General features: G+C 50.6%; 1 protein-coding gene across 4 annotated transcripts in view; it reads right to left on the minus strand.

Moving 5' to 3' along the window:
* TMPRSS2 (transmembrane serine protease 2) overlaps positions 1–22,589 on the minus strand; it is a 49,749-nt gene extending 27,160 nt beyond the window's left edge. For 2 of the 4 annotated variants that reach the window (XR_010664249.1, XM_065943262.1), the window contains exons 1-5: positions 22,172–22,589; positions 11,971–12,041; positions 9,115–9,346; positions 3,053–3,139; positions 2,252–2,365 (exon numbers count right to left, since the gene is read on the minus strand). Coding sequence is in view for 3 of the 4 variants with exons in the window: in XM_065943262.1 (XP_065799334.1) it covers positions 2,252–2,365; positions 3,053–3,139; positions 9,115–9,346; positions 11,971–11,985 (448 nt within the window). In the remaining variant the exon portion in view is untranslated. The remainder of the gene's footprint in view (positions 1–2,251; positions 2,366–3,052; positions 3,140–9,114; positions 9,347–11,970; positions 12,042–22,171) is intronic. The other 2 variants (XM_065943263.1, XM_065943264.1) reach the window with 2 other exon arrangements.
* Between the last annotated feature and the right edge of the window lie 2,262 nt (positions 22,590–24,851).

A 24,851-nucleotide genomic window follows, 5' to 3' on the forward strand; every position in this document is an offset into this window, starting at 1 on the left:
TTCACAGGAGCTGAAAGTGGGTAACATCCAAACTTTCATCGATGGAGGAACACACAGAATGCAGTCCTTGCACACAGTGGAACATTACTAGTCCATGAAAGGGGATGAAGCACTGACATGATACAACAGGCATGAACGTTCACACATGATTGATATTCTCCTGACTGAAAGAGGCCAGGCAAAGGTCCACACACTGTAGGACCCCATTTCTATGAAACATCTGGAGGAAGAAATCTATGGAGACAGAAAGCAGATTAGTTGTTGCTTAGGGCCTGACATCTGGGCTCAGGCCGCCGTGGAGCAACCACCCTCGATTTCCTGATGCTTCCGTGATGAGCGATTCCATCCACCATGTGAGTGGATAAACCAACTGTAGGGGCATCCAGACAGTGGAATATGATTCAGCCTTGAAGAGAAATGAGCCATCAGGCTGTGAAGAGACATGGAGGAACCTTAAGTGCACATCAGTCAGTGATGAAAGAAGCCAATCTGAAAAGGCTACATACGTCCTATAGGATCCCAACTCTATGATACTTGGGAAAAGGCAAAACCATGGAGACAGTAAAAGGATCAGAGGTTTTCTGACGAGAAAGTGGTTTCAAGACAGGGAGGTGAGGGGCTGACAGGCCCAAGCTTCTATCCGTGGCTCAGTCTTTGTGGGGACCAGCGCTCACAGGAGCCATTCAGGAGCCACCCAGAATCACCTCATTGAACAAAAGACCCTTCTATCACCCAGGAAATGACAAGGGCCTTAGGAGCTCGGTGTCAGGAGCTGGGGTCGGGGACCAAATACCAGAACAAAAGATGCACCAGGTGGTCTCATGACTTGAAAATCACCATGGTCTCAGGAGCCCTGTGCTGGGAACTGGGGTCAGAGACCAGCACCTGTCCTCTATTTAATCTCACAGTGTATGAATGTGTGTATTAGTATCTGTGAGCATGAGACTGTGTGTGAGTGTGTTACGTGAGAGTGTAAGTGAAGTGGTAGGTGAGATTTTTCACTGCATGCCCTTAGCTACTTCCTGAATTTTGGTCTATTTGAGGACATTAACTCTTACAGTATTTAAATAAATACAACTTCAACATTAAGAAGAGAAAGTCTCTTCAGGCAACATCATGAGTTGGTCTTGCTAGACTTATCCACACGTGAGTGGACACAGGTATTAGAACATCAAACACCATTCCATCCAATAGAGTAACCACATCTGCTCAACCTCAGAAACTCTCCACTTTACTTAAGAAAATGGTGACAAATATACCATCACCCATGAAGGCAAAGCACTATGTGGACAGTCTGCAGAGTGAGTGAGTCTGCCAAGTGCAAATCCTCTCCTGTAGGCGAGAACTCCAGGAGCTCCCAGTGCAGAGGAACCCACGGGCAGGACAACAGTGTCTCACACAGGTACCCTGACCTGGACTTGGGGTGGAAAAGAGAACCATCTCCCCAGGACGGCCACAGAGGGATGGACAGTTCTTGGGTGGAGCACAGCCTCTGTCTGCATCACTTGCACTCAACGTTAATGGCTCCCAGAGCATGCTGCAGGCTTCAGGCTTTGGGTAGGGCCTTCAGCGGATATCAGCGCAAGCCTCATCCTCAGGCATCATTTTCCCTGCTACACCTACTTTGTGCTCAGTTTCTCAGCCGTGTCTGACTCTGTGTGACCCCATGGACTATAACCTACCAGGCTCCTCTGTCCATGGGATTCTCCAGGCGAGAATACTGGAGTGGGTTGCCTTTTCCTTCTCCAGGGGATCTTCCCGAACCAGAGACCGAATGCATGTCTCTTGCATCTCCTGCACTGGGAGGTGAATTCTTTACCACTAGTGCCACTTGGGAAGCCCACAGCTACTGAAAAATTCATTGAAAATAAAAGCAGAAGCAGTGTCCACCCTGGGACAACGGATATAGACCACCCGAAAGGCAGCTTGCTTAGAAACCACACAGCCCACTCCCAACCTGATATTCTAAACAGTTTGCTGTTTTAGTCACATCCTATGGCAGCTGGGGCATGAATGTGGCCTGGCCCTAGGCTGTGGTCTCCCATCCCCTGGCTGTGTGACTCCAGGTGGGAGCTAGCCCCCTCTGAGTCTGTCTCCTCACTTGAAAACTGGGCTTGGGTGCAAGGTTCAGTCTCCAGGAATGGAGTCGGTGATGGAGTGATTGACATGCGGGATACGGGCCTGGCACCGTGCGCCTGCCTTGATGTGGCCTCTGTGGGGGCCGCCTCCCACCAGCAGCCCTGCCACTCACCGCAGCGGTTCTCGTCCTCGCCACTGGGGCAGTGCAGGATGCCATCGCACCAGAGAGAGGGGCTCACGCAGGTCCCGGAGGAGCCGCACTCCAACCCTGAGCACCCGTCCTCCACTTGCAGAGAAGCAGAGGGAGACGCCCATCAGGTTGAGAATCCAAGGAAACCCCCAGCCCTCGGGACAGGAGACAGCAAGCCGTCCCCTTCTATGTTAAAAGGAGGGGATGGGTCCTTGCCGACAGCGTATGCCAAAGGAAGCGGGGCTGACCACAGCAGTGGTGAATCCCCCGGGTTTATTACTTCCTGTCAGAAGTGGATCCCTAATCTGGGATCTAGACAGCAGTTCCCCGCGCCCCCGCCACACGGGTGAGCCCTGTGACCCATGATCCCGCCCCAGGCTGGTGGAGGAGGCCTGGCTGTGGGGGCAGGAGCCTCCCGGGGAGGGTAGGCCTCCAGCCACCAGCGTGTACACTGAAATGCAGGAGACGGGTGTGCCCCCGAGCTGCGGGTGCTCACGTGTGCCAGGCCCCACCCAGTGTCCTAAAGCACAGGGTGAGCTCAGCGTGCGTGTCCCCCATGTGTCAAAACCACACGAAGGGCATGGGATCTTGACAAGCCACAGGCGAGGAGGAAGTACGCCAACGAGACTGGCAGCTTCCAAGAAAGGTTATCCAAGCATCTGGTAGTCAAACAGGAGGAGAGAGATGGGAGACTTCCTGAGGGGCTGCGGGTGGGCCCCTGGTCCAGACAGCAGGGCTGCTGAAGGGCCAGCGCAATGCAACTCGGCCCTGGACGGCACTTACTGTACTTCCAGAGGAGAACGGCCGCAAGGATAGCTCCTGCCAGCAGGGACGCCAGGCTGAAGCTGACGCACAGGACTTTCTTCGTCTCTGCAGGAAAAGAGGTGAGTTCACAACTCAGTCACCTGGTTTCTTAGACTCTCAAATTTCATGCCGTACTTTTATGGTATATCTTATCAAGGAATAATAATTTTGTATACACTTAAACGGGGCTTCTCTGATAGCTCAGTTGGTAAAGAATCTGCCTACAATGCAGGAGACACCAGTTTGATTCCTGGGTCGGGAAGAAGACCCTGGGGAAAGGATAGCCTACCCACTGCAGTATTCTTGGGCTTCCCTCGTGGCTCAGCTGCTAGAGAATCTGCCTGCAATGTGGGAGACCTGGGTTCAATCCCTGGGATGGGAGAAGGGAAAGGCTACCCACTCCAGTATTCTGGCCTGGAGAATTCCATGGGCTGTACAGTCCATGGGGTCTCAAAGAGTCAGAAATGACTGAGCAACTTTCACTTACTTACTTACTTATACACTTAAATATTATTCAATCATAAGAAGAATGAAATTGAGTCAGCTCTAGTGAGGCAGATGAACCTAGAGCCTATCATACAAGAGCAAAGTAAGTTAGAAAGAGGAAAGCAAGTATCATGTTTTAAAACATATATATGGAATCTAGAAGAATGGTACTGACGAAACGATCTGCAAGGCAGGAATAGAGAGGCAGACACAGAGAACAGCCTTGCGGACACAGTGGGGGAAGGACAGGGTGGGACAGATGGAGTGAGTGTCGTTGACACGTACACACCACTGTGTGTAAAACAGCCCATGGGAAGCTGCTGGTCCACACAGGGGCTCAGCTCGGCACTCTGTGACGGCCTCGAGGGGCAGAATGGGGGGCTCAGTGAGAGGGAGGCTCAAGAGGGAGGGGACATATGTATACTCGTGGCTGATTCTCAGTGTCCGTACAGCAGAAACTAGCACAACATCATAAAGCAATTATATTTCAATTTTTTAACAGTGACTTTTCTCTTTAAGAGCATATCCTGTGAGGCCTTATTTCTTCCAGAGAGTTGAACGAAAGTTAAACTTTTTGGAGAACCAAAGCAGGAAGCCGTGATATAAAGCAAACATAGACTGAAGTTACGCTCTTAAGAAAGTAAGATAGTCTTTGGGTCTTAAGATAGTCCAAAAAATGATGAATGTAAAAAATTGGTTGAATAAAGGAAATATACCTTGCTCCATAAGCAAAATAATAATAACACTCCCCAAACTGTCATCTCCAGGGATGTCCCTGGCTGTCCAAAGGTTAAGACTCCAAGCTTCCAATGCAGGGGGCCCAGGTTTGATGCCTGGTTGGGGAGCTACGATTCTACAAGCCACAAAGCACAGCCATTCTCTCATCTCCATGTCAGTGGTACTCGAGGCAGGAGAAAAAAGCCTCTTCCTCAAGGCAGTTTAGGGAATGGGTGGGCCAGAGTCACACTGACTCACTGACTCACAGTCACTGGACTCATGTGGCTATTTTCACTTTAATTAATTCTCATGTTAAATGATATTAAATCATTCTGTAAATTCAACTGCTCGATAGTCCCACATGGCCAGTGGCTGCCGCGCTGGACTGTGAAGAGGAAGGATGATCTATCACTGTGGGAGTATCTACAGGGCAGTGCTAGGGTCGCTCCCCAGGTCTGAGGACAGGAGCTCTGGGCTCACATTTCTGCTAAGAAGACAAGTTATAGGACAAGGTCACCAGTGTTTGCTGCTGCTGCTGCTGCTAAGTCACTTCAGTGGTGTCCGACTCTGTGCGACCCCATAGACGGCAGCCCACCAGGCTCCCCCGTCCCTGGGATTCTCCAGGCAAGAACACTGGAGTGGGTTGCCATTTTCTTCTCCAATGATGAAAGTGAAAAGTGAAAGTGAAGTCGCTCAATCATGTCCAACTCTTCGAAACCCCATGGACTGCAGCCCACCAGGCTCCTCCGTCCATGGGAGTTTCCAGGCAAGACTACTGGAGTGGGTTGCCATTTCAAACCAAACCGGCTTGCCGCTGTTGGTCAGAGCCTAAGCCACAAGTCCTGCGAAGCTTCAGAGTAAGATGCCCACCACCGCCACCTCCAGCAGTTTCTGTGCAGAGAGCACCCCAGAGCTGGTGCTTCCCTCGGGAGATGGGTGGACGGGCAGAGGTGAGGAGAGCCAGGGCGAAGGCTCTTATACAAACTACTACTCCTTAGCTGCTACAGGAGGACATCGGGCAGCAGCAGTGGAGCCCATGGGGAGGCCCTGCACCCCACCTGTGCACATTTTTCCTTCCAGAAGTCCACCAGACCAAGACGTCCAGTTCCTGGAGTCAGTTGAACCACTGGATCTGAGCATGAACCCTCAGCCCTCATTTTGTTACCACATTCTGCAGATTCCACAGTCTGTGCTCAAACCGGCTTAGGAATCACTTGGGGAGCCTGTTATCCAGAGATTCTGACTCATCTAGGGGAGAGGAGGCGAGTCTCAGACCTACAGGCTCCTGGGTGAGGTCACAGCCGCTGGTCTGAAGATTGCCATGTGACACCAGCCACGTGTTATCAGGACTTGGTTCACGGTCAATGTGTCTGGCAGCAGGCAAGGTGGGGTCGCCAAGGAGGCCCAGGGGAAATTCCAAATGGCCAATTTGATCCATCAGTAAAGGGTGATTTCTTCCTTTGGGTGACTTTCCTGTGTGTCATAGTATCCAAGATAAGACACCGTGCCTGATGAGTAGAAGGATGTTAAACCAGGCGTCCCGAACCTCTCATTGAGAGGGTGTCCTGAACTAGGCGTCCTGAACCTCTCCTGGACAGGGTGGCAACCCACCCGGCTCTCACTGGGAGTATGGGTGGCGAGGGCCCCACTGCTGGTGGACAGCTATTTCGGGATCAGAGTCTGGCCAGTCAGACTGGAATGGGTACTGGTTTGCAATTGTACCTATTTGGGTGTAGGTACAACTGACTAATCATTTGCCCTTGTTATTGTTCAGTCCCTAAGTCATGTCCGATTCTTTGCAATTCCAGGGACTGCAGCACACCAGGCTTCCCAGTCCCTCAATCTTCTGGAGTTTGCTCAGACTCATGTTCATAGAGTTGGTGATGCTATCTAACCATCTCATCCTCTGCCACCTTCTTCTCCTCCTGCCTTTAACCTTTCCCAGCATTAGGGTCTTTTCCAATGAGTTGGCACTTTGTAATCAGCTGGCCAAAGTATTGGAGCTTCAGCTTCAGCATCAGTCCTCCCAGTGAATATTCAGAGTTGAATTCCTTTAGGATTGACTGGTTTGATCTCCTTGCAGTACAAGGCACTTTCTCAAGAGTCTTCTCCAGCGCAATTTGAAAGAATCAATTCTTTGGTGCTCAGCCTTCTTTATGGCCCAACTCTCACATCTGTACACAACTACTGGAAAAACCGTGTGTATGTGTTAGTCGCTCAGTCATGTCCAACTCTTTGCGACCCCATGGACTGTAACCCTCTAGGCTCCACTGTCCATGGGATTCTCCAGGCAAGCGTACTGGAGTGGGTTGCCATTTCCTTCTCCAGGGGATCTTCCTGACCCAGAGACTGAACCTGGGTCTCCCACATTACAGGCAGATTTTTTTACCGTCTGAGCCACCAGGGGAGCTTCTGACCGTATGGACCTCTGTCAGCAAAGTGATGTCTTTGCTTTCTAATACACTGTCTAGGCTTTCCTAGAGCAAGCATCTTCTAATTTCATGGTTGCAGTCACCATCTGAGGTGATTCTGGAACCCCCAAAAATAAAATCTTGTCACTGCTTCCACTTTTTTCCCCTTCTATCCACCAAGAAGTGATGGGACCAGATGCCATGTCTTAGTTTTTTTAATGTTGAGTTTCAAGTCGGCCTTTTCACTCTCCTCTTACCTTCATTGTTATCAATTGTTGATGTAGCCCTTCTGTGACCAGTGTCAACTATTTGCCTCACAGGATTGTTGACCTTCAAGCCTCCAAAACCTGAATGCTAACACATGCATTAAGGTTCAATGTGAAAGATCTCTTGCTAAAATAAACAGAGCCGGGAAGATAAAATGTCCCTTGTACTCTGAGGACCTCTTGACTTTGTGCTATTTAAGTGACTTGCAAAATACTGTCAGGCTCTGACAGGCTACATACTGCTACATGACTCCAACTCTATATTCTAAAAAAGACAAAATTACAGAGACAAACCAGTGGTTGCCAAGAGTTAGGGAAGGATGAGCTAAGACCATGAGGGGCTAAGACCAGCGGTCCTCAGCCTGGGTACCATGGACATCTTGGCGGGGTCATCCTTGGTGGTGGTCATTCTGTGCACTGGAGGATGTTTAGCATCATCACTGGCACCTAACAAGCAGATGCTAGTAGCAACCCCTCCCCAGTTAGAGCAACCAAAACTGTCTCCGGACATTGCCAAATGCCCCGAGGGTCAACATCACCCTGTTAGGAGCCACCAGTTTCAATCAAACAGCCACCACCAGAAAGACATCAGTGCAGAGACAAGTAATTTCTTGAACCACGATGAACTGATGAAGAGAAAGAGAATCACACAGGAAAGGAGTAGGAGTAATTAAAGAGAAGGGATCACCAAGGGGTAGAAAACATAGGAATGGAAGAGAGTAGCGGTGGGGAGAAGGAAGGATGGAAGAGCCAGATATCTGTGAAGCATGAGGGAGACAAAGGAAAGGACAGAGACAGAAACACAAGTGACGGCAGTTGTGAAGAGCTAGGGAGGTCTGAGGAGAGGAATCTTCAAAGGGTACAGATATTACCTGATGCCACTCTTTATGGTGGGTTGTTGGCACATGGAAATTCACCCTGTCATCTTTAACTGTGTGAGTTGTGTGTGAGGGTATGTGTATCTCACAAAATAAAACGTTATCAATGAAAATGTCCCTTGGGCCAGCCCCTGTACTAGCTCTGTGCTCATATAAGTAACTGGCTGTACTAGTCCTGCCTGGGCGGTGCGTACCACATCAACTCGCCTGCGTTACAAGCTGGGGAGGGGGCACAAAGGGAAGGGATTTGGAGGGAAAGAAGATAAAATGAAATGTAAGGAGAGCAGACAAGGGTTTCTCTGGTGGTCCAGAGGTTAAGACTCCATGCTTCCAATGCAAGGGGCACGAGTTCAATTGCTGGTTGCAGAACTAAGATCCTGGATGCAGCATAAGGGTGCCAAAATGATTTATTAATTAATTGAAAGTTTGAACTATTAAAAAAGAAAGCAGACAAATGAGAGGACATGAAAGACATGGAATTAAGGTGGTGGGCAGAAGACACACCACCTGCAGTCTCTCACCTGTTCCATGACCTGATCAGGTCTGCCTACAAGATCCTTCAAGCCATGAGAAAATGTTGCAGATGCTTCTGGGTGACAAACCCCACCAGCTACTTCCTTCACTGAATACAGAATACTCATCAAGCACCTTGACCATGACTTGTAGCATCCAGGAAATGGGTACATGGAGAAAGGTTGTTTCTTCCTGCACTGGGGGCTGGGGGCTTACCATCTACTCAAGATAATACAGTAGTAAACCATGCAGACAAGAAGCAGTTCAGAGAGGTTGGGCTGGAAAGACCACCCTGGGTGGTATAGGCCAAGCTGGGACAGGAGCGTTAGTGGGAGATGAAGGTCTTAGCAGATATGTATGTGTGCTGTGTGCTCAGTCATGTCCAGCTCTTTGCAACCCCATGGACTGTACCCTGCCAGGCTCCTCTGTCCATGGGATTCTCCAGGCAAGAGTACTGGAGTGGGTAGCCATTTCCTCCACCAGGGGATCTTCCCGACCCAGGGATCCAATTCACCACTTTGGCATATCCTGCATTGGTAGGCAGATTCTTTAACATTAGTGCCACCTAGATAAGAGGCCCCCAAAGGCCCCTGGGGGGTGAGAACCAGGGTCCACAACTTTGACACAGAGATGGGGAAGGGAGAGGCATGCACATCAGTCTTGCAACCGAGGAGAGCTGGCATCGAGCTGGTGGGGGCAGAGGGCACACTGGAGAAGGCAGACCCAAAACTCGGTTCCATTAGAGAAAATAAAAGCAAAAAGGGTCCTACTTGAGGTGCACACTGTCCCGGACGGAGGTTTGGGCTGCCTGTAGATGACGGTGCCTGTAGGTGTCGAGGCGTGCGTCTGAACCCTTGGAGCGTACTGGGGCACCGCGGGCGGGTAGTACTGAGCTGGGAACACCTCGTAAGCAGGGGGAGCCGTGGGCAGCTGCTGAGGGTACAAGCTTTCCGGCTGGTATCCATGGTTCTCATAGTAAGGCCCGACACCTGGTGATGATCCCTAAACGATTAAAAAGAAGATAAATGATACAGAGCTGTACTTATTCCAATACTGAAAGAAACATCCCACGGCACTCGGTCAGTTCACGGGCACAGCACTGCAGATTCCTATGTGAAAGTGAAACTCTCAGTTACTCAGTCATGTCTGAGTCTTCGTAACCCCATGAACTGTAGCCCGCAGGCTGATATTCATGGAATTTTCCAGGTAAGAATACTGGAGTGGGAAGCCAATCCCTTCTCCAGGGGATCTTCCTGACCCAGGGATCAAACCCATGTCTCCTGCACTGCAGGTTGATTTTTTACTCCTGGGTCACCAGGGAAGCCCATTGGAATCTTAGTATTCTACCAATTTTTTGTGAACATTCTATGTAGACAGTGATAAATCTTTTCCTAAAAATGGATTTTCTAGCTTGTCATTTGTTTTTTAATTTTGGTTTTACTTGTCGTTGTTTTTCTTTTCTCTCTTTTTTTTTTTTTGCCCTTCTCTCCACCCCTTATGCCTACTTAAAATCTGTCCTTTCCAAACCCCGACCCCCCAAGGCCACTGGGGACCCCAGGAGCTTGTGAATTTGCTGTGCTTCAGGCCCACTCCTGCCCCCACAGACCACCCACTCGCTAGGCCACCCTGAGAGCTGCACCTGCCCTCTTATCTAAGTGCCCACTTGCAACACTCCTCCCCACTCAGTAATTCCTCCCCTTGTTCCTTGCTGACTGAGAGCTCAGAGGGGACTAGTATCCTGAGCAGAGGCGACCCAATGCTGAGAATTTTAAATGAGACCTCCAGGGCAGTGGGGTTAGAAAGCAGTGAGCCAATCTTGAGTTTAATAACTCACCAACGTGCCCCTTCCAGAGTCCGAAGCTTGCACCCAAGACCAGAGCAGTAACAGAAAGGGAAAACAGAAGGTAATCTCTCATCTAAATGAGGAAGCCAGAGGCCGAAACAGTACAGGCATCTGGTCTCCATCTGAAGCATCTGAGAACTCGCTGACCTTCCCAGGAAAGGTGGCAGCGGGCACGCGGTCTGACCCTGTGAGTTCCTGTAATGTGGGTTTGGAATTTTAAAAGGATCCAGTTAAAAATACCAAATACAGGAACGGGGCAGGAAAAGGTCTGCTTTCCAGATAGAAGAGAGATCTCTGCTGTCAACCACAACTTTTAGTAACCTAAATGTAAGATGATAAGTGAGAAGCGATGCGGAAGGTACAGCCAGTCAGTCAGTTCAGTCTCTCAGTGGTGTCTGATTGTTTGCAATCCCATGGGCTGCAGTATGCCAGGCTTCCCTGTTCATTACCAACTCCTGGAGGTTGCTAAACTCATGTCCATCAAGTCGGTGATGCCATCCAGCCGTCTCATCCTCTGTTGTCCCCCTCTCCTCCCGCCTTCAATCTTTCCCAGCATCAGGGTCTCTTCCAATGAGTCAGTTCTTTGCATCAGGTGGCCAAAATATTAGAGTTTCAGCTTCAGCACCAGTCCTTCCAGTGAATATTTAGGACTAATTTCTTTTAGGGTTGCCTGGTTTGATCTCCTTGCAGTTCAAGGGACTCTCAAGAGTCTTCTCCAGCACCACAGTTCAAAAGTATCAGTTCTTCAGTGCTCAGCTTTCTTTATAGTCCAACTCTCACATCCATACATGACTACTGAAAAAACCGTAGCTTTGACTAGATGTACCTTTGTTGGCAACGTAATGTCTCTGTTTTTTAATATGCTATCTAGGTTGGTCATAGTTTTTCGTCCAAGGAGCAAGAGTCTTTTAAATTCATGGCTGCAGTCACCATCTGCAGTGATTTTAGAGTCCAAGAAAACAAAGTCTGTCACTGTTTCCATTGTTTCCCCATCTGTTTATCATGAAGTGACAAGACTGGATGCCACGATCTTTTTTGAATGTTGAGTTTTAAGCCAGCTTTTTCACTCTCCTCTTTCACTTTCATCAAGAGGCTCAAATGTAAGGTACATTTGTATCCAAAGTGTGGGGAGGGGGCGGGGGGGTGTTTCAGAGAGGGGGTGGCCAGCCCTTTGCTTCAGCCCTGGCCTCTCCCAGGCTACCAGTAAGTGAGGCTACACTGCTCTGCTGGCCACTGGTGTCCCGGGCACTCTCTTTTAACTGGGAAGGAATCTTCCTGCAATGTGGGAGACCCGTGTTCAATCTCTGGGTAAGAAAGATTCCCTAGAGAAGGAAACGTCAACCCACTCCAGTATTCTTGCCTGGAGAATCCAATGGACAGAGGATCCTGGTGGGCCACAGTCCATGGGACTATGAAGAGTTGGACATGATCGTGCGACTAACACATACACACACACACACACACACACACACACACACACACACACTCCCTCTCTCCACCATCCTGCCTCTGTCTGTCCCCACATCTCACCCCTGCCCTCTGTTCCATCCTGATCTGAGCAGGAAGAACCTCATCACCACCACACCCCCTACAACTGCACAATGGCCACGCAACTCCCACCGCCCCACTCCTGCTCACCCCTGACCCCCAGAACGCCTTCATAGCATCCAGCAAGCATCCAGCAGGCAGTTTTGACAGCACTGACCAGCACATGCCGCCGCTGGAAAGAGCAGAAGGAACCCAGGACGGGGCAAGGCCAGGGAGGTAATGATTAACCACTTACTGAGTTTAAAGCCATCCTGATGTTATCAGCAGCATTGGGTCAAGGGAGGTATTTGGAACGTTCGCGTTGACCTAGAGGAAAGAACAACAGGACTGTTTTGTTTCCATACTGGTGAGTTTGCGGGAGATGAGACGGGAAAGAACCAGAAGACGTTCTGGGCAACAGTCACCTCTCGCCACAACCACGGCAGTTCTGCCTGCTCACCTTCACCTTCACCTCATCACTGTACCCACAGCTGCCCACCCGAAGCAGCCAGGGACCTGCTCGCTTGTAACTTACATTCAGGGCCTGCCTCACTCACCCTGCTCCCACCGGGAGGCCCAGACTTCCCGGACATTACCTCCACCAAAACGAGAATCCAGTAAAAAAGAAATGGGCTTGGGGAATTTTCAGCCATCAGTTCGGCAGAGGTGATGCAAAGCAAAGCCCTGGGTCAGCTCCTGACAATGCCATGTCCCCTGATGCCCTTGGGCGAGTGACCTCTCTGGATGCTGGGCAGAAGCAAACGCAGCCATCACACGGGCTTGTTTGGATAAGGATTTAACTTGAGGGTGCAGGCAGACACCTCACGTGCCCCGGCAGTGGCAGGTGTGATGAGAGGTTGTGGCTCTTCCCTCCAGAGCATCCTCGGGGAGAATGAGCAGCAGTCCACCCCCCCCCCACCCCCACCCCCATGGAGCAAGTGGTCTAGAGCTTAGACCCAGAGGGAGACCACACCTGACTTTTCAAATAACCCATCAGGGTCTTTCCTGGTGGTGCAGTGGCAAAGACTCCGTGTTCCCAATGCAGGAGGCCCAGGTTGGACCCCTGGTCAGGGTACTAGATCCCACATTCCACAACTAAAGATCCTGTGTGCTGCAAACAAGACTCCGTGCAGCCAAATAAATAAATAAAATATTCTTTAAAAAAACAAGCTGTATGAGGTGAGAGGGAGGTTCAAGAGGGAGGAGACAGATGTATACGTATGGCTGATTCATGTTGATGTGTGGCAGAAACCAACACAATATTGTAAAGCAATTATCCTTCAATTAAAAATAAATAAATCTTAAAAAGCAGAGGAAGAAAAAACCCCAACACATACACATACAAACAAGCCACACGGAGTCGCTCTAACCTTAATCAACACAAACTTGTAAAAATTCTATAAAACACATTTAGACTCACTCGATACTCCACTTACTATTCCCAAATCCAGCAAAGAAGGAAATTCAGGACTAACCACTTGAGTGGTTTCTAAAGATATCGGTCCAAGAGACTTTTCAAGCAAGAATACTGGAGTGGGTTGCCATTTCCTCTTCCAGGGGATCTTCCCGGCCCAGGGATTGAACCCACTGTCTCCTGTGTCTCCTACATTGGCAGATGGTTTCTTTAGCACTGAGCCGCCAGGGAAGCCCTATACAATACACTTATCAACATATAAGGAAATTGGTCACGAAAAATAAAGCCCTTGGTCACCTTGTTTGCAGACGTTTTTGAACAGTGGTGTCTAGGAAGACCATCAACATAAAAAGCTTTATGGTAACAGCCCATCTGACGTCACTCTTTCCATCATAAGCAAATAATGGCTTTTGTCCACCACTCCTGGCTGCCTTGAATTGATCAAACAGTAATCCCAAGTAACGGCCTTCACAATCACCCATCCACATGCCCTGTCCTGGGTGAGAAAGCTCTGGGCTTCAAAGCTGGCAGATCTGGTCAGAGCATCTTTCATCTGTAGAGTGCCTGGTGCATAGCCGATGCAGGCAGCAAGGTAGGGTGATTGCGCCCATGACTCCTGGGACCAGACTCTGGATCCAAACCAAACTCACTCACACTAGCCATGACCTGGGGGCAAGTCTAATAATGCTTCCGGGCCTCGGATTCCTTGTCTGTAAAACAGGGAAATGGTTTAACGAATCATTAGGGTTGGTTTGCCTAAGTCACTGCTTTTTAAAAGTGGTTTCACTGTACATAATACAGAAGTTATCTAGGACATACTAGAAGCATCTTTCCCAAGGATGTAGTTTGGTATTTACTTAGTATAAGAGGTTTTTGCACAGTGTAACAAACATAGTGCTTACAAACCTGTTTTTAAAAAAAAAGAGGGGGAGGGGATAACAGTGGCACCCAACACAGGGTTGAAAAAGAAATAAAAGGAATCCAAATTGGCAAAGAAGAAGAAAAACTGTCACTGTTGGCAGATGGCATGATGCTTACTATACACAGAAAACCCTAAAGATGCCACCAAAAACTACTAGAACTACTCAATGAATTCAGTGAAGTCGCAGGATACAAAATTAATACACAGAAATCTCTTGCAGTCCGACACACTAACAATGAAAGATCAGAAAGAGAAATTAAGGAAACAATCCCATTTACCAATGGAACAAAAAGAATAAAATATCTAAGGAATAAACCTACCTAAGGAGGCAAACTGTGGAAAATTCTTAAACAGATGGAGATACCAGACCACTTTACCTGCCTCCTGTGAAACCTGTATGCAGGTCAAGAAGCAACAGTTAGAACCAGACATGGAACAACAAGCTGGTTCAAAACTGGGAAAGGAGTACATCAAGGCTGTACCTACAGAACTGACTCTGCAGCCCACCAGGGTCCCCTGTCCATGAAATTTTCCGTGCAAAACTACTGGAGTGGGTTGCCATCTCTACTCCAGGGGATCTTCCTGACCCAGGGATCGGACCTCTATTTCTTGAGTCTCCTGCATTGACAGGCGGATTCTTTACCACTAGCACCACATGGGAAGCTCCTACACCTGACCATAAAGCTGATAAATGTTGAACAGCCCGTAGAGGCAGGATGGGCCTGATTGGCAGCATTTATAGATTCGCAGATCTGCATCTGGAAAGAATGCCCAAGATACCAACATGAAATCCACCAGCTCTGAAAAACCCACTGGAGCTCAAGCTGGCACTGCCTCTTTGAGTCCCAAGCAAAATTATTATTTGACTCGTTACACATTAAAAAAAACCTCAAACATTAACTTGGATAAATAAAAATATAAGTAAGGGTGTTTAATCTCGGGAAAACTTGCTGAACAAGTCACAAGAAAGATGTACCAGATCTTTCATTTGCTTTTCATGTAAAGGTAAAATAAAAGAACCAGTTCGTGCTGACAGCTTTGAGATTTTTTTTAAGATTAAAAAAATTAAAAGAGTCAACATGATTCCAGGTATAAGGGGAAAAACCTGACCCATACACAGGAGGAGGGGATCAGCATGTAGAATATACATGACGTTTACGTCTTTACATGGGTGTGATGATCACATATTAATAACCTTTCCTACTTCTGCTCTGTAACAAGAGACGTTTCTGAGACTTGACAGCAGTACAGAATCCTCTCTTCTAAGCAGGAAAAGCTGGCACCTTCCTCGGATTAGTTTCAGGTGAGTCCTGCCCTGGCCAAGGTTCTTGCCCCTGGTTTCTCTGCCCGCAGTGGCAGGCACTCCCTGGGCCTCTGAGCTATCTTACCAGTTATAGGTTTGGTTGGAGTTTCAGGAAATGAAAATCTGATCTCACTGGCGGCTCTCCCAGTTTAAGAGCCCTTTGAAAGGAGTGATGAATCAGTGCCCGAAATCCACACTCCCTAGTCATTCAAGATCCCAAACAGTGAGACCAGGAAGCCAGGAGCCCAGGGGCACCGGGAGCCGCAGCCATGAACTGTCCCCTAAAAGCCCAGGACCCAGAAATGACTGCAGCACAATCCTCTCTCACCCAGAGATCCCACGGGCAGCAGACCCTGAGGACCCAGGAAACCAAATGTGCCCAGATGGGCTGCCACGGACTGTGGAAAGGAAGACGAGTCGGAGTGCCCCTAACCGTCGGGGTGTGTGTGTGTGTTAGTAACTCAGTCACATCCAACTCTTCGAAACCCCACGGACTGTAGCTTGCCAGACTCCTCTGTCTGTGGAATTCTGCAGCTGGGGATACTGGAGTAGGTTGCCATTTCCTCCTCCAGGGGATCTTCCTGACCCAGGGATTGAACCCAACTCTCTTACATTGCAGGCAGATTCTTTACCATCTGAACTACCAGGGAAGCCTAACTCTCGTTGGCCAGACACAAAGGAAGAAAGGTCTCCACTGGGACCTGGATCTCATGGGGATGCACTGTGTCCAAAAGGACCAGGGGATCACGTTCTGTGCGATTGATTTCCAAAACAGGCAATTCCACTCCCGTACGAGGTAGCCCTCTCTTTAGATGATTTCTGAAAGGAACAAGACAACCCAGATGGCAGAGACAACACTGCCTCTCGAATGTTCTCTCCGGGCATCAGAGGACACCCGTGAGTGCTCTTGATTCCGGAAAGCCAGCCTCGGGGAAGCACTTTTCCCCAAAGTGACCAAGACTCACACGTGGCGAAGCTCTGCCCTGCTGCTTGCCCCTGGCACACGTCCACTTCAACGTCGCCCACTTGAGTCACACGGCAGAGCATGACTGTCCCGGGCCACCCTGGGCTCTCCTTTCAGGGGACTGACTCAAGCCTCGCATCACCTGCCCGGCCACCACTCGACAGGACGGTGTTGTGGAACGCTACCAGCCTCCCATGACGTGATGAAGCTATTTCTAGACAAGGAGGGTTCCTCCTTACAGTATCTTTACTCTGGACCTCAAAACACATTTGCTGGAGATTTATTTTGAAAACTACCAAACCAACGGAAATGAGGTCAGAGAGGTAGATAACTGATGCCCACGCAGGAGTCAGGGGTTTTCCCTATTATGAAAGCGCCACTGACTTTCCCTCACACATCACTCAGGCATGGGCGCCTGCACCGGGCCCCCTCTAATGCCTTCCAGACGCCGGTCGTGTGATGAGGTGTGACGGGTGGAAGAAACCCCACCTTCCTGACCTTGGATTCGGCGTGCCTTCTTCAAACTCCAAAACAAACACCACCAACAGATTATTTGAGGGTCATGACCAATGGAGCCCCTTATGTCTCAGCCACTGCATACAGTCACCTTACACGTGGAGAGGTTCTCGGGTCCCACTGGGGACAAAATGCACTGTGAGAGGGAAGTGGTGGATTTAATTAACAGTTCAACGTAAACAAATATAAGACTATCAGAGAAAAGGCACACACAGTGGCTGACCCAGGGATGAGAAAGACAGAGGGAGGGAGAGAGCAGCTCGGGAGAGGTACTGCCTGCATCATCCAAGTTTCTTTTTCTATGAATGCCTCATTGTCCAAACGAGATTGCAAACTTTTTAGGGCAGGAATTGAATCTGGTCCTTTTTTTTCCCAGTCTAGTTTTGTACTGTACACAGAAAATGTTCCAATTTTTTTTTTTTTTTTTACATCCCAAAGGCCAAATGAGTAAGATGAAATTTAAGACAGAGAGAGTCAGAAAGCCTGCAGCTGGACAAAGCAGACGCCAAATTGAGGATGTGAGTGACCTCACAGGTCCCGGTGCACAGGGCTGACCGAATGCCAGCAGGCAGGCTGGAGAGGTGGCCAGTCCCTCGATAAAGTACAAAAGCCACTGTCTAAGGTTTGAAGAACTTGCCTGAGTCCATCTGTGAAATGGGCATGCGTGCCGAGTCACTTCAGTCATGTCCAACTCTTGGCAAACCCATGAACTCTAGCCCGCCAGGCTCCTCTGTCCATGGGATTTCCCAGGCAAGAATACCAGAGTGGGTTGCCATTTCCTTCTCCAGGGGATCTTCCTGACCCAAGGATAGCAGATAAATGGGGTTTTGTCCAGATTAACTGTGTTCGTGGCCTAACACCATGCCCATCACATGATGAGCCCTCCAGAATAGCCTAATGACGGTAGCTAAGGCACTGATGTATGGGAAAAGGACTCGATTTTTTTGTGTGAAGATCCAAAGGAAGAAGTCAGGATCAAAAAGGTCAGAAGTATCAGGAAGGCAGATTTAACTCAATCCAGGGAAACCAAATTCCAACAATAAGGAAGTTTCAGTATCCACTGGATTCCCTTGTGAGAAGCAGTTCCTCAAATCCCAAAAAAAAGTTTGATCCAACGTTGGAAGGCTGTGTCTACAGCACATTCTAGAACCAAACTGGGCTTTAACTGAGAGGCCAGATATGATGATCTTTTATTTTTTGTGATCAGAAACACAAATCTATCCCTAGAAAACACAGACTTCACATGCCCAGTGTTCAGATCAAGTCTCAGATGAGGCCAGGTGCTAGCCCTGCCAGGAGGGCCCCTCCGAAAGCAGGGAGCTTAAAGCGATGCTGACGTGAGGTGACATCCAAACAAGTCACCATAAAAACCTGGGCTTCATCTCACCTTTCAGATCAGAGCTCCCTAGAAAATAATTCTCTAATGGATGTCCACTAGAAGTCCAACGGAGCTCCCAATGATTCCGTCCACTGTGCCTTTGCAGAAGCTTCCAGACTTAAGCTTTTGTTGCTGTTTACTTGCAGCTAGCTGCAAGAATTAATGTGAACTGTAGGACTTCCCTAGTGGCTCAGATGGTAAGAATCCGACTGCAGTGTGGGAGGCCTGGGTTCAATCCCTGGGTTGGGAAGATCCCCTGAAGGAGGGCATGGCAACCCACTCCAGTATTCTTGCCTGGAGAATCCCCATGGACAGAGGAGCCTGGCGGGCTACAGTCCATGGGGTCACACAGAGTCGGACACAACTGAGCGACTAAGCGCAGCACTTGCTAAGTCACGTCCACCTCCTTGCAACCCCATGAACTGTAGCCCGCCAGGCTCCTCTCTGGGTTGCCATTTCCTTCTCTAAGCCTTTCAAACATTTCCTGCTTCCTTATCACATTTCTGCACCCTTGACCCTCCTGCACCACCCCCCGCCACATACACACACACAACATAAATGCCTGGAGTTTCCACTCAAGGCAAGTCCTTCCCACCTTCTCCTTAACTGACCTCTAACAAGAGCATAATGTTCTGCTTTGGGTCACCTGTCCTCTTCAAGATTCACACTATTCACAGTTCAAGGAGCTGCCCACACGCCCACCATAAAATCAGGGTCTGCCATTCTCCCTGGATGTCTCTAAGACTGTCCATGACATTTTTCATGCCCCTGGTTCCTCTTCGCCGGACCTCTGTCCAGTGGCTAGGGCAGACCAAGTCCGAGGTCACCTCCCCTTCCTCCTGATCTTGAGTCCTGCCTCTGAGTTGTTCCTCAGACCTGGCTGTGTGATCAGCTGAGCCCTCTTCTACTGCATTTGGGACCAGGCTGGCCATCGGCAAGGTGGAGGCGGGGGCTCTGGGAGTCCCCTCCCCCACATCCAGGCCCACCATCCTGAGCGGCTTGCAAGCCAGATCCCCCAAAATAGCCTATACATAGGAGTCCCCAACCTCAACTTAGGAAGGGACTCACCAAGCCTGGCCCAATTCACATCTCAGCACCCAGGTGTGTGACACTTGCCATTCCCTCCCCAGAGGCCCCTTAGCTTATCTTGGGGGTCCCCTAGGGGGTGCCAAGAAGGGCAGCAAAGACTCAGCAATTGTGGGAAGCAAGACCACCCAGCAGACCCAGAGCTGAGAGAGCAGCAGAGGGTGGATGAGCCTTGAGTGTGCCCCCACCCCTAGGCTTCCCCTCCTTAAGTAAGCAAAGCTGACCAGACACTACTTTGACCCAGTCGCCTTTCCTTTTTCTACCTCCATGCCTAAGGATTGCATAATTCTGGAGGGCTTCGAAAAATAGATTTCCTATTCCATCAGAATCTGACGCAGCAACTAAAACCAGGGCAATGACCCCCAGTGGTCACTGAGGCCCCCAGGACTCCTGCCACAGACCTAGGTGGAAAGAAGTGAGAGGCAGCAGCCTGGGGCCCTGGTTTACACATCCTGGTGGACCCTGTGTCCCAGGCTGGGCCAAGTCTCTGCAACAACTGTCTTAGTGTCCTTCGCGTGTCCAGGCTTCATCGCCTACAGGACATTTGTACCATATGCCCCAGCACCCGAGATAGTCAGCCCTCTGCCCTGCCCCATCAAGGGGCAGGCTGTCCTGGCCTGGTTACCCTGCAAGTGGGCAGCTCCGAGCCAGTGGGGCGGGGGTGGGAGGAGGGGGAAGGGAAGAAGCTCTACTCTTGGATCATGAGAAGTCAGCCTGGCCCTAGAGCCACCCCCTTTCCCACGAGGATTCCAGGCCTCCCGAAGCTTCCCTCAAGCCAGCTGGCCTGCCTGCACCCCCTGGCCTCCCTACAGGTCATGGGATCGCCTGGGGCAAGTTATTTCCCCTGTCTGCCTTAGTTTCTCACAACTGACTTACATGCATCATAAAGAGCCTGGAAGGATGCCCAGCTGGAAGTAAAGGCCACATCCACATGGGCTGTTCCTATGATAACAGGGGTACAACCCAATGTTCTCCTACAATTAAAGCAGGAGTCCAGGGTGGAGCAGCCCAGGGTGAGCCGAGGCCAACCACCAAGCAATCCTGAGCACTGTAGGCTCCAGGCAACTACACAACCTTGTAGGAAAAAGACTGACCTTGGAGGAGTCAATAAGAAAGGCATGGCTGGGGATCAAACAAACAAACCCAGTCAAGAACAAAAGGCTCCTGCTGCTGGCCTGCTGACGGCCTTAAAAGCGGAGAGGGAGGTGTCCACGCCAATCTCAAGGCAGAGCCCCCACTGCAGGTCCCTGACTCTGGTCGTGTGGGCTTGCTGGTGCTGCCCTGGCCTCTCACATTGACCTCAGGGTCCAGTAAAGTCGGCTGTGGTGGGGGTGCAGGCAGGCCTACTTCTGGAAAACCTGTGGAAGACGGAAGCAAACCTCCACTGCCTCCCTGGGTTCCCCAACCCCTGCACCTCACTCAGCAGCAGCCGCGCCTGCGCCCCCAGGAAGCTGGGTCATGCAAGCCCGGCTCCCACTCCCAGCCCCCACCCTCCGGCAGGGGAGCTTGGCTCCGTCCCCACTTCCTGGAGAACCTTCGGAGACCTCCCAGGCTAAGTCAACAACCCTCCCCTCACTTCAGATTTTCTAAACACCTTGAAGCTCTCCTTAACAGCCTTGGTAATTTTCCATCAGTTGGTTGGCTCTCTACAGCCCGGAGCGCCGGGAGCCCAGGGCGCCTGCTGTGTGCCCCGAGCCTGCCGTGGTCCCAGTACTACGGCGCGAGTTTGAAGCCGGCGGGATTCGCAGGCTCGAGGCAGAAGCCCAGGTGACCCCTGCCCGATAGGCAGATCTCGAGTCGCTATCTTTTCCCTCCCAAACGATCCACTGGGATTCCACCTGACTGGCCCGCAGCCACTTGTGCCTCCGAAAAGGAATTCCGGATTTGGGATCACCGGCGGGGTGGGCCCTTCCCAAAAGCCGGGGCGCACGCCAGGGCCCGCGGCCGCCCGCAACCCGTGCTTCCCCTCTTGAGGCCTGGAAGCGCGAAATTTGGGGCCATAAGGCAGTTCTTATCGGTGCCCACTGCCAAGCTGGTGCGTTCAGCCGCGGGGCCACAGCCCGGGGTCCTGCCGGATGGCATGCGGTGGACCGAAGCGCCCAGGTGTCGGGACTTGTCCCTGGCATGGAGTGTGAGCCGAGAGATCAGGACCGCTCCTTCCAGCAATGGAAGCGCAGGGGACCGGAGCGGGGGCGAGGGGCGTTGCCGGCTGTCCAGCCGGCCCAACCCTGACCGTGGCCTCCGGGTCGCCGCCTGGGGCCACCGAGCGGTTCGCATCTCGCCCGGAGGCCCTCCAGGCCAGTCCCCGACGCGCCGGCGTTATCGCTCCCGGCATCTCCGAGAGTTTCCAGTTTCTCCCCACTTTGGGAGGGAGCCAAGAAGCGGGAGTTCAGGTAACACCGCGAGGCTGCAGAGATTTTCCCGAAACAAAGAAGCGGATGGACAACCCTCCCTCTCTCATCGTCCCCGAAGGGAAAAGGCGCACCCCTCGTCCCCAACTCGGACCTTAAGGGGCCAGGGGAGCATGAGCCGATTTCAGCCAAGAGGACCCACCCCGAGGCACCTTTTCGTCTACCAATTGGCTAAGGGACCGCAGAGTAGCCTGCACCAGCCCAGTGATGCCAACGGAGCAGTCGGCGAGCCTCTGACCCCCGCGCCAAGGCGTCCCAGGCTCCCGGAACCCTCCCGATCTCACGCAGGTCGCTCTGCCGGGCTCAGCCCCTTGCGTCCCGACGGCGGGAGGACGGACCCACGAGGCCGGAGCTGCTCACACCTGGCTTCACCTCCCGCTACTCCCATCCCAGCCCGGGCGCCCAGGTCCTCCCTTGCTCCCGGGATCTCCAGCACAGAGAACCCGTCGCGCGCGCCACTTACCTGCTGCGCTCCGGGGCAGCTCCCCTCCCCTCACCCCTTCCTCCTCCTGCTTCTCCTCCTCCTCTGGAGTTCGCTTCTTCCTCGGCCCAGTTCGGAGTCCCCGACCCTCCCCGGCTCTCGCTTTAATCCTGGGAGGCGGTGTCCGAGCGCCCAGGGCAACACCCCCAAGCGCCGGTCCCAGGTCACCTCGGACAGAGGGAGGGGACGGACCGGAACGGCTGTCCCGGGCGGGGTTGGTCGGGCCGAAGGCGGCGAGAGGAGGAGTTTCCTCCAGGGAAAGGCCGGCACGCGCTCCCGGAGAGACCCAGAGGGAGCTCGGGGGACGCTTCCATCCCCTGCGGGCAGTCTAGCGTTGGGGAGGAGCGCGTCTCCCTCCCGCATTCCCTGGGACCGGGCCGGTCGCCGGCGGGTCGTTCGGGTTGTGTCCGAACACTCAAGTTAGGATTCGGCAAGGGGATTCTGGGGAGCGCCGGCCGAGTCTCCTGTGAACCGGCCGAGCCCTGACGCAGGGGATCCGCCTGATCTCTGTGCCCTCGGCGAGGACCCAGGAATCTGCTTCCAGGGGCCGCTGGCCCGGGCGCTAGAGTCCAAGGACCCTCCCCAATCCTCTTGGGGGGCCTTTCTCTGCTCTCAGGTCCCAAGTCCCTCTCCTGCCCTCAGAACGTTCCCAGGAGTGGCTTGAGGTCTTCCTGCCCCCACTAAGGTGAGGGAAAAGGGTGAGATAAAGCTTAGCTTTCTGCCTCCTTATAAGAGGCTCTTCCCAATGTCCTTTGCAATACACAAATGAATCTGGATTGCTTTAGAATCAGGTAGAGGCAGAAGAAAGCCCGATTCATTCCAAGTGACGTGCTGCCTTGGCACAGCATTCCTTCCTGGGCAGGTGTCCTGGGACTGGACTTTCCTAGTAAGTTCTTCCCAGCCTCTCCTTTGGCTCCCATCCTTTGGCCCATCTCATCTCTCATCCTTCACCGCAGGTTGTCCAAGTAGAAGACCCTCGAGGACTGCCTCAAGGTCAGTGTCAGGTCACTGACAGGTTAGGTGGCCTTCTGGCGGTGAGTTGTCTATTGCTGTTTTGAGCAGTGTATTTGGAGTCTGCTGGGAATGGCATCATCATTCACCAGACCTCAGTGTCCACCACACACAAGGCACTATGTGTGTCTGCACCTTCAACAGTGGTTGTTTTTTCACTGTCCATTTCCCCTTCTTTTGGCAACTTTCTGGAACGTTTGTCCCCAGGAGCAAATGACTAGCTTGGGGAACCACCTCAGTTCTGTAGATAAGCACATAGCCAGTGTTCGGCTTAGCAGCTAAATCCCATCCTTGCCTGGCTTCGTGCTTCAGGGATGAACACACAACCCACCTTTGCACCTGGGTCTAGGGTCAGCCTGGGGAAGCTGGGATTTTTTTCTCTTCTACTGGAGACTTTAGAGACCCTCTTCCTTGTGCTTGGAAGAAAAAGCAAGTAGTCACAGGAATTGTTGATAGCTGTCTTTTCATCACCAGGGAGCTAGTACCACAACAAAGATAGCTTCTCCACCAAGAACCACAGCATACACCTCACACCAGCCAGAATGGCCATCATTACAAAGTACAAGTAACAGATGTGGAGAGGGTGTGGAGTAAAAGGAATGCTCCTATGCCACTAGTGGGAACGTAAATTACTGCAGCCACTGTGGAGAACAGAATGGAGGTTCCTTAAAAAAGTAAAGATAGAGCTACCATGTGATCCAGCATTCCCACTCTTGGGCATATAGGTGGAGAAAACTCTAATTTGAAAATATATGTGCATCCCAATGTTCACTCTAGCTCTACTTAAAACGGCCAAGATATGGAATCAACCTAAATGTCCATTAACATAGAAATAGATAAAGAAGATATGGTACATATATATAATGGAATATTACTGAAGCATAAAAATGAATTAAATAATGTCATTTGCAGCAATACAGATGGATCTAGGGATTATCATATCCGGTGAAATAAGTCAGAGAGAGGAAGGCAAATATCATATGCTATCGCCTATATGTGGAATATAAAAAAAAAATGATACAAATGAACTTATTTACAAAACAGAAATAGATTCACAGACCAAGAAAACAAACTTATGGTTACAAAAAGGAGATAGAGGAGGAGAGATAAATTAAGAGTCTGGGATTAACATATACATACTATTATATAAAATAGATAAAGAACAAGGACCTGCTATGTATATCATACAGAGAACTATACTCAATATTTTGTGATATATAATGGAAAAGAATCTGAAAAAGAATATATATATAACTGAATCACTTTGCTGTACACTTGAAACTAACATTGTAAATTAATTGCAAATTAATTGTAACATTGTAAATTGTAACATTGTAAATTAATATCAGTTCAGTTCAGTCACTCAGTTGTGTCTGACTCTTTGTGACCCCATGGACTGCAGCACACCAGGCTTCCCTGTCCATCAACAACACCCAGAGCTTACTCAAACTCATGTCTATCCAGTCAGTGATGCCATCCAACCATCTCATCCACTGTCAGACCCCGTCCTCCTCCTGCCTTCAGTCTTTCCCAGCATCAGGGTCTTTAACTATACTTCAGTTAAAAAAAAAAAGCACAGTACAGAGATGACAGTAAACCCTAATTCTTAATGATATCATTGAACCACTGCATCCAACCACTGAAGTTAAGC

This window comes from Muntiacus reevesi, chromosome 8 (assembly GCF_963930625.1).
Source record: "Muntiacus reevesi chromosome 8, mMunRee1.1, whole genome shotgun sequence".
NCBI classification, from domain to species: Eukaryota; Metazoa; Chordata; class Mammalia; order Artiodactyla; family Cervidae; genus Muntiacus; species Muntiacus reevesi.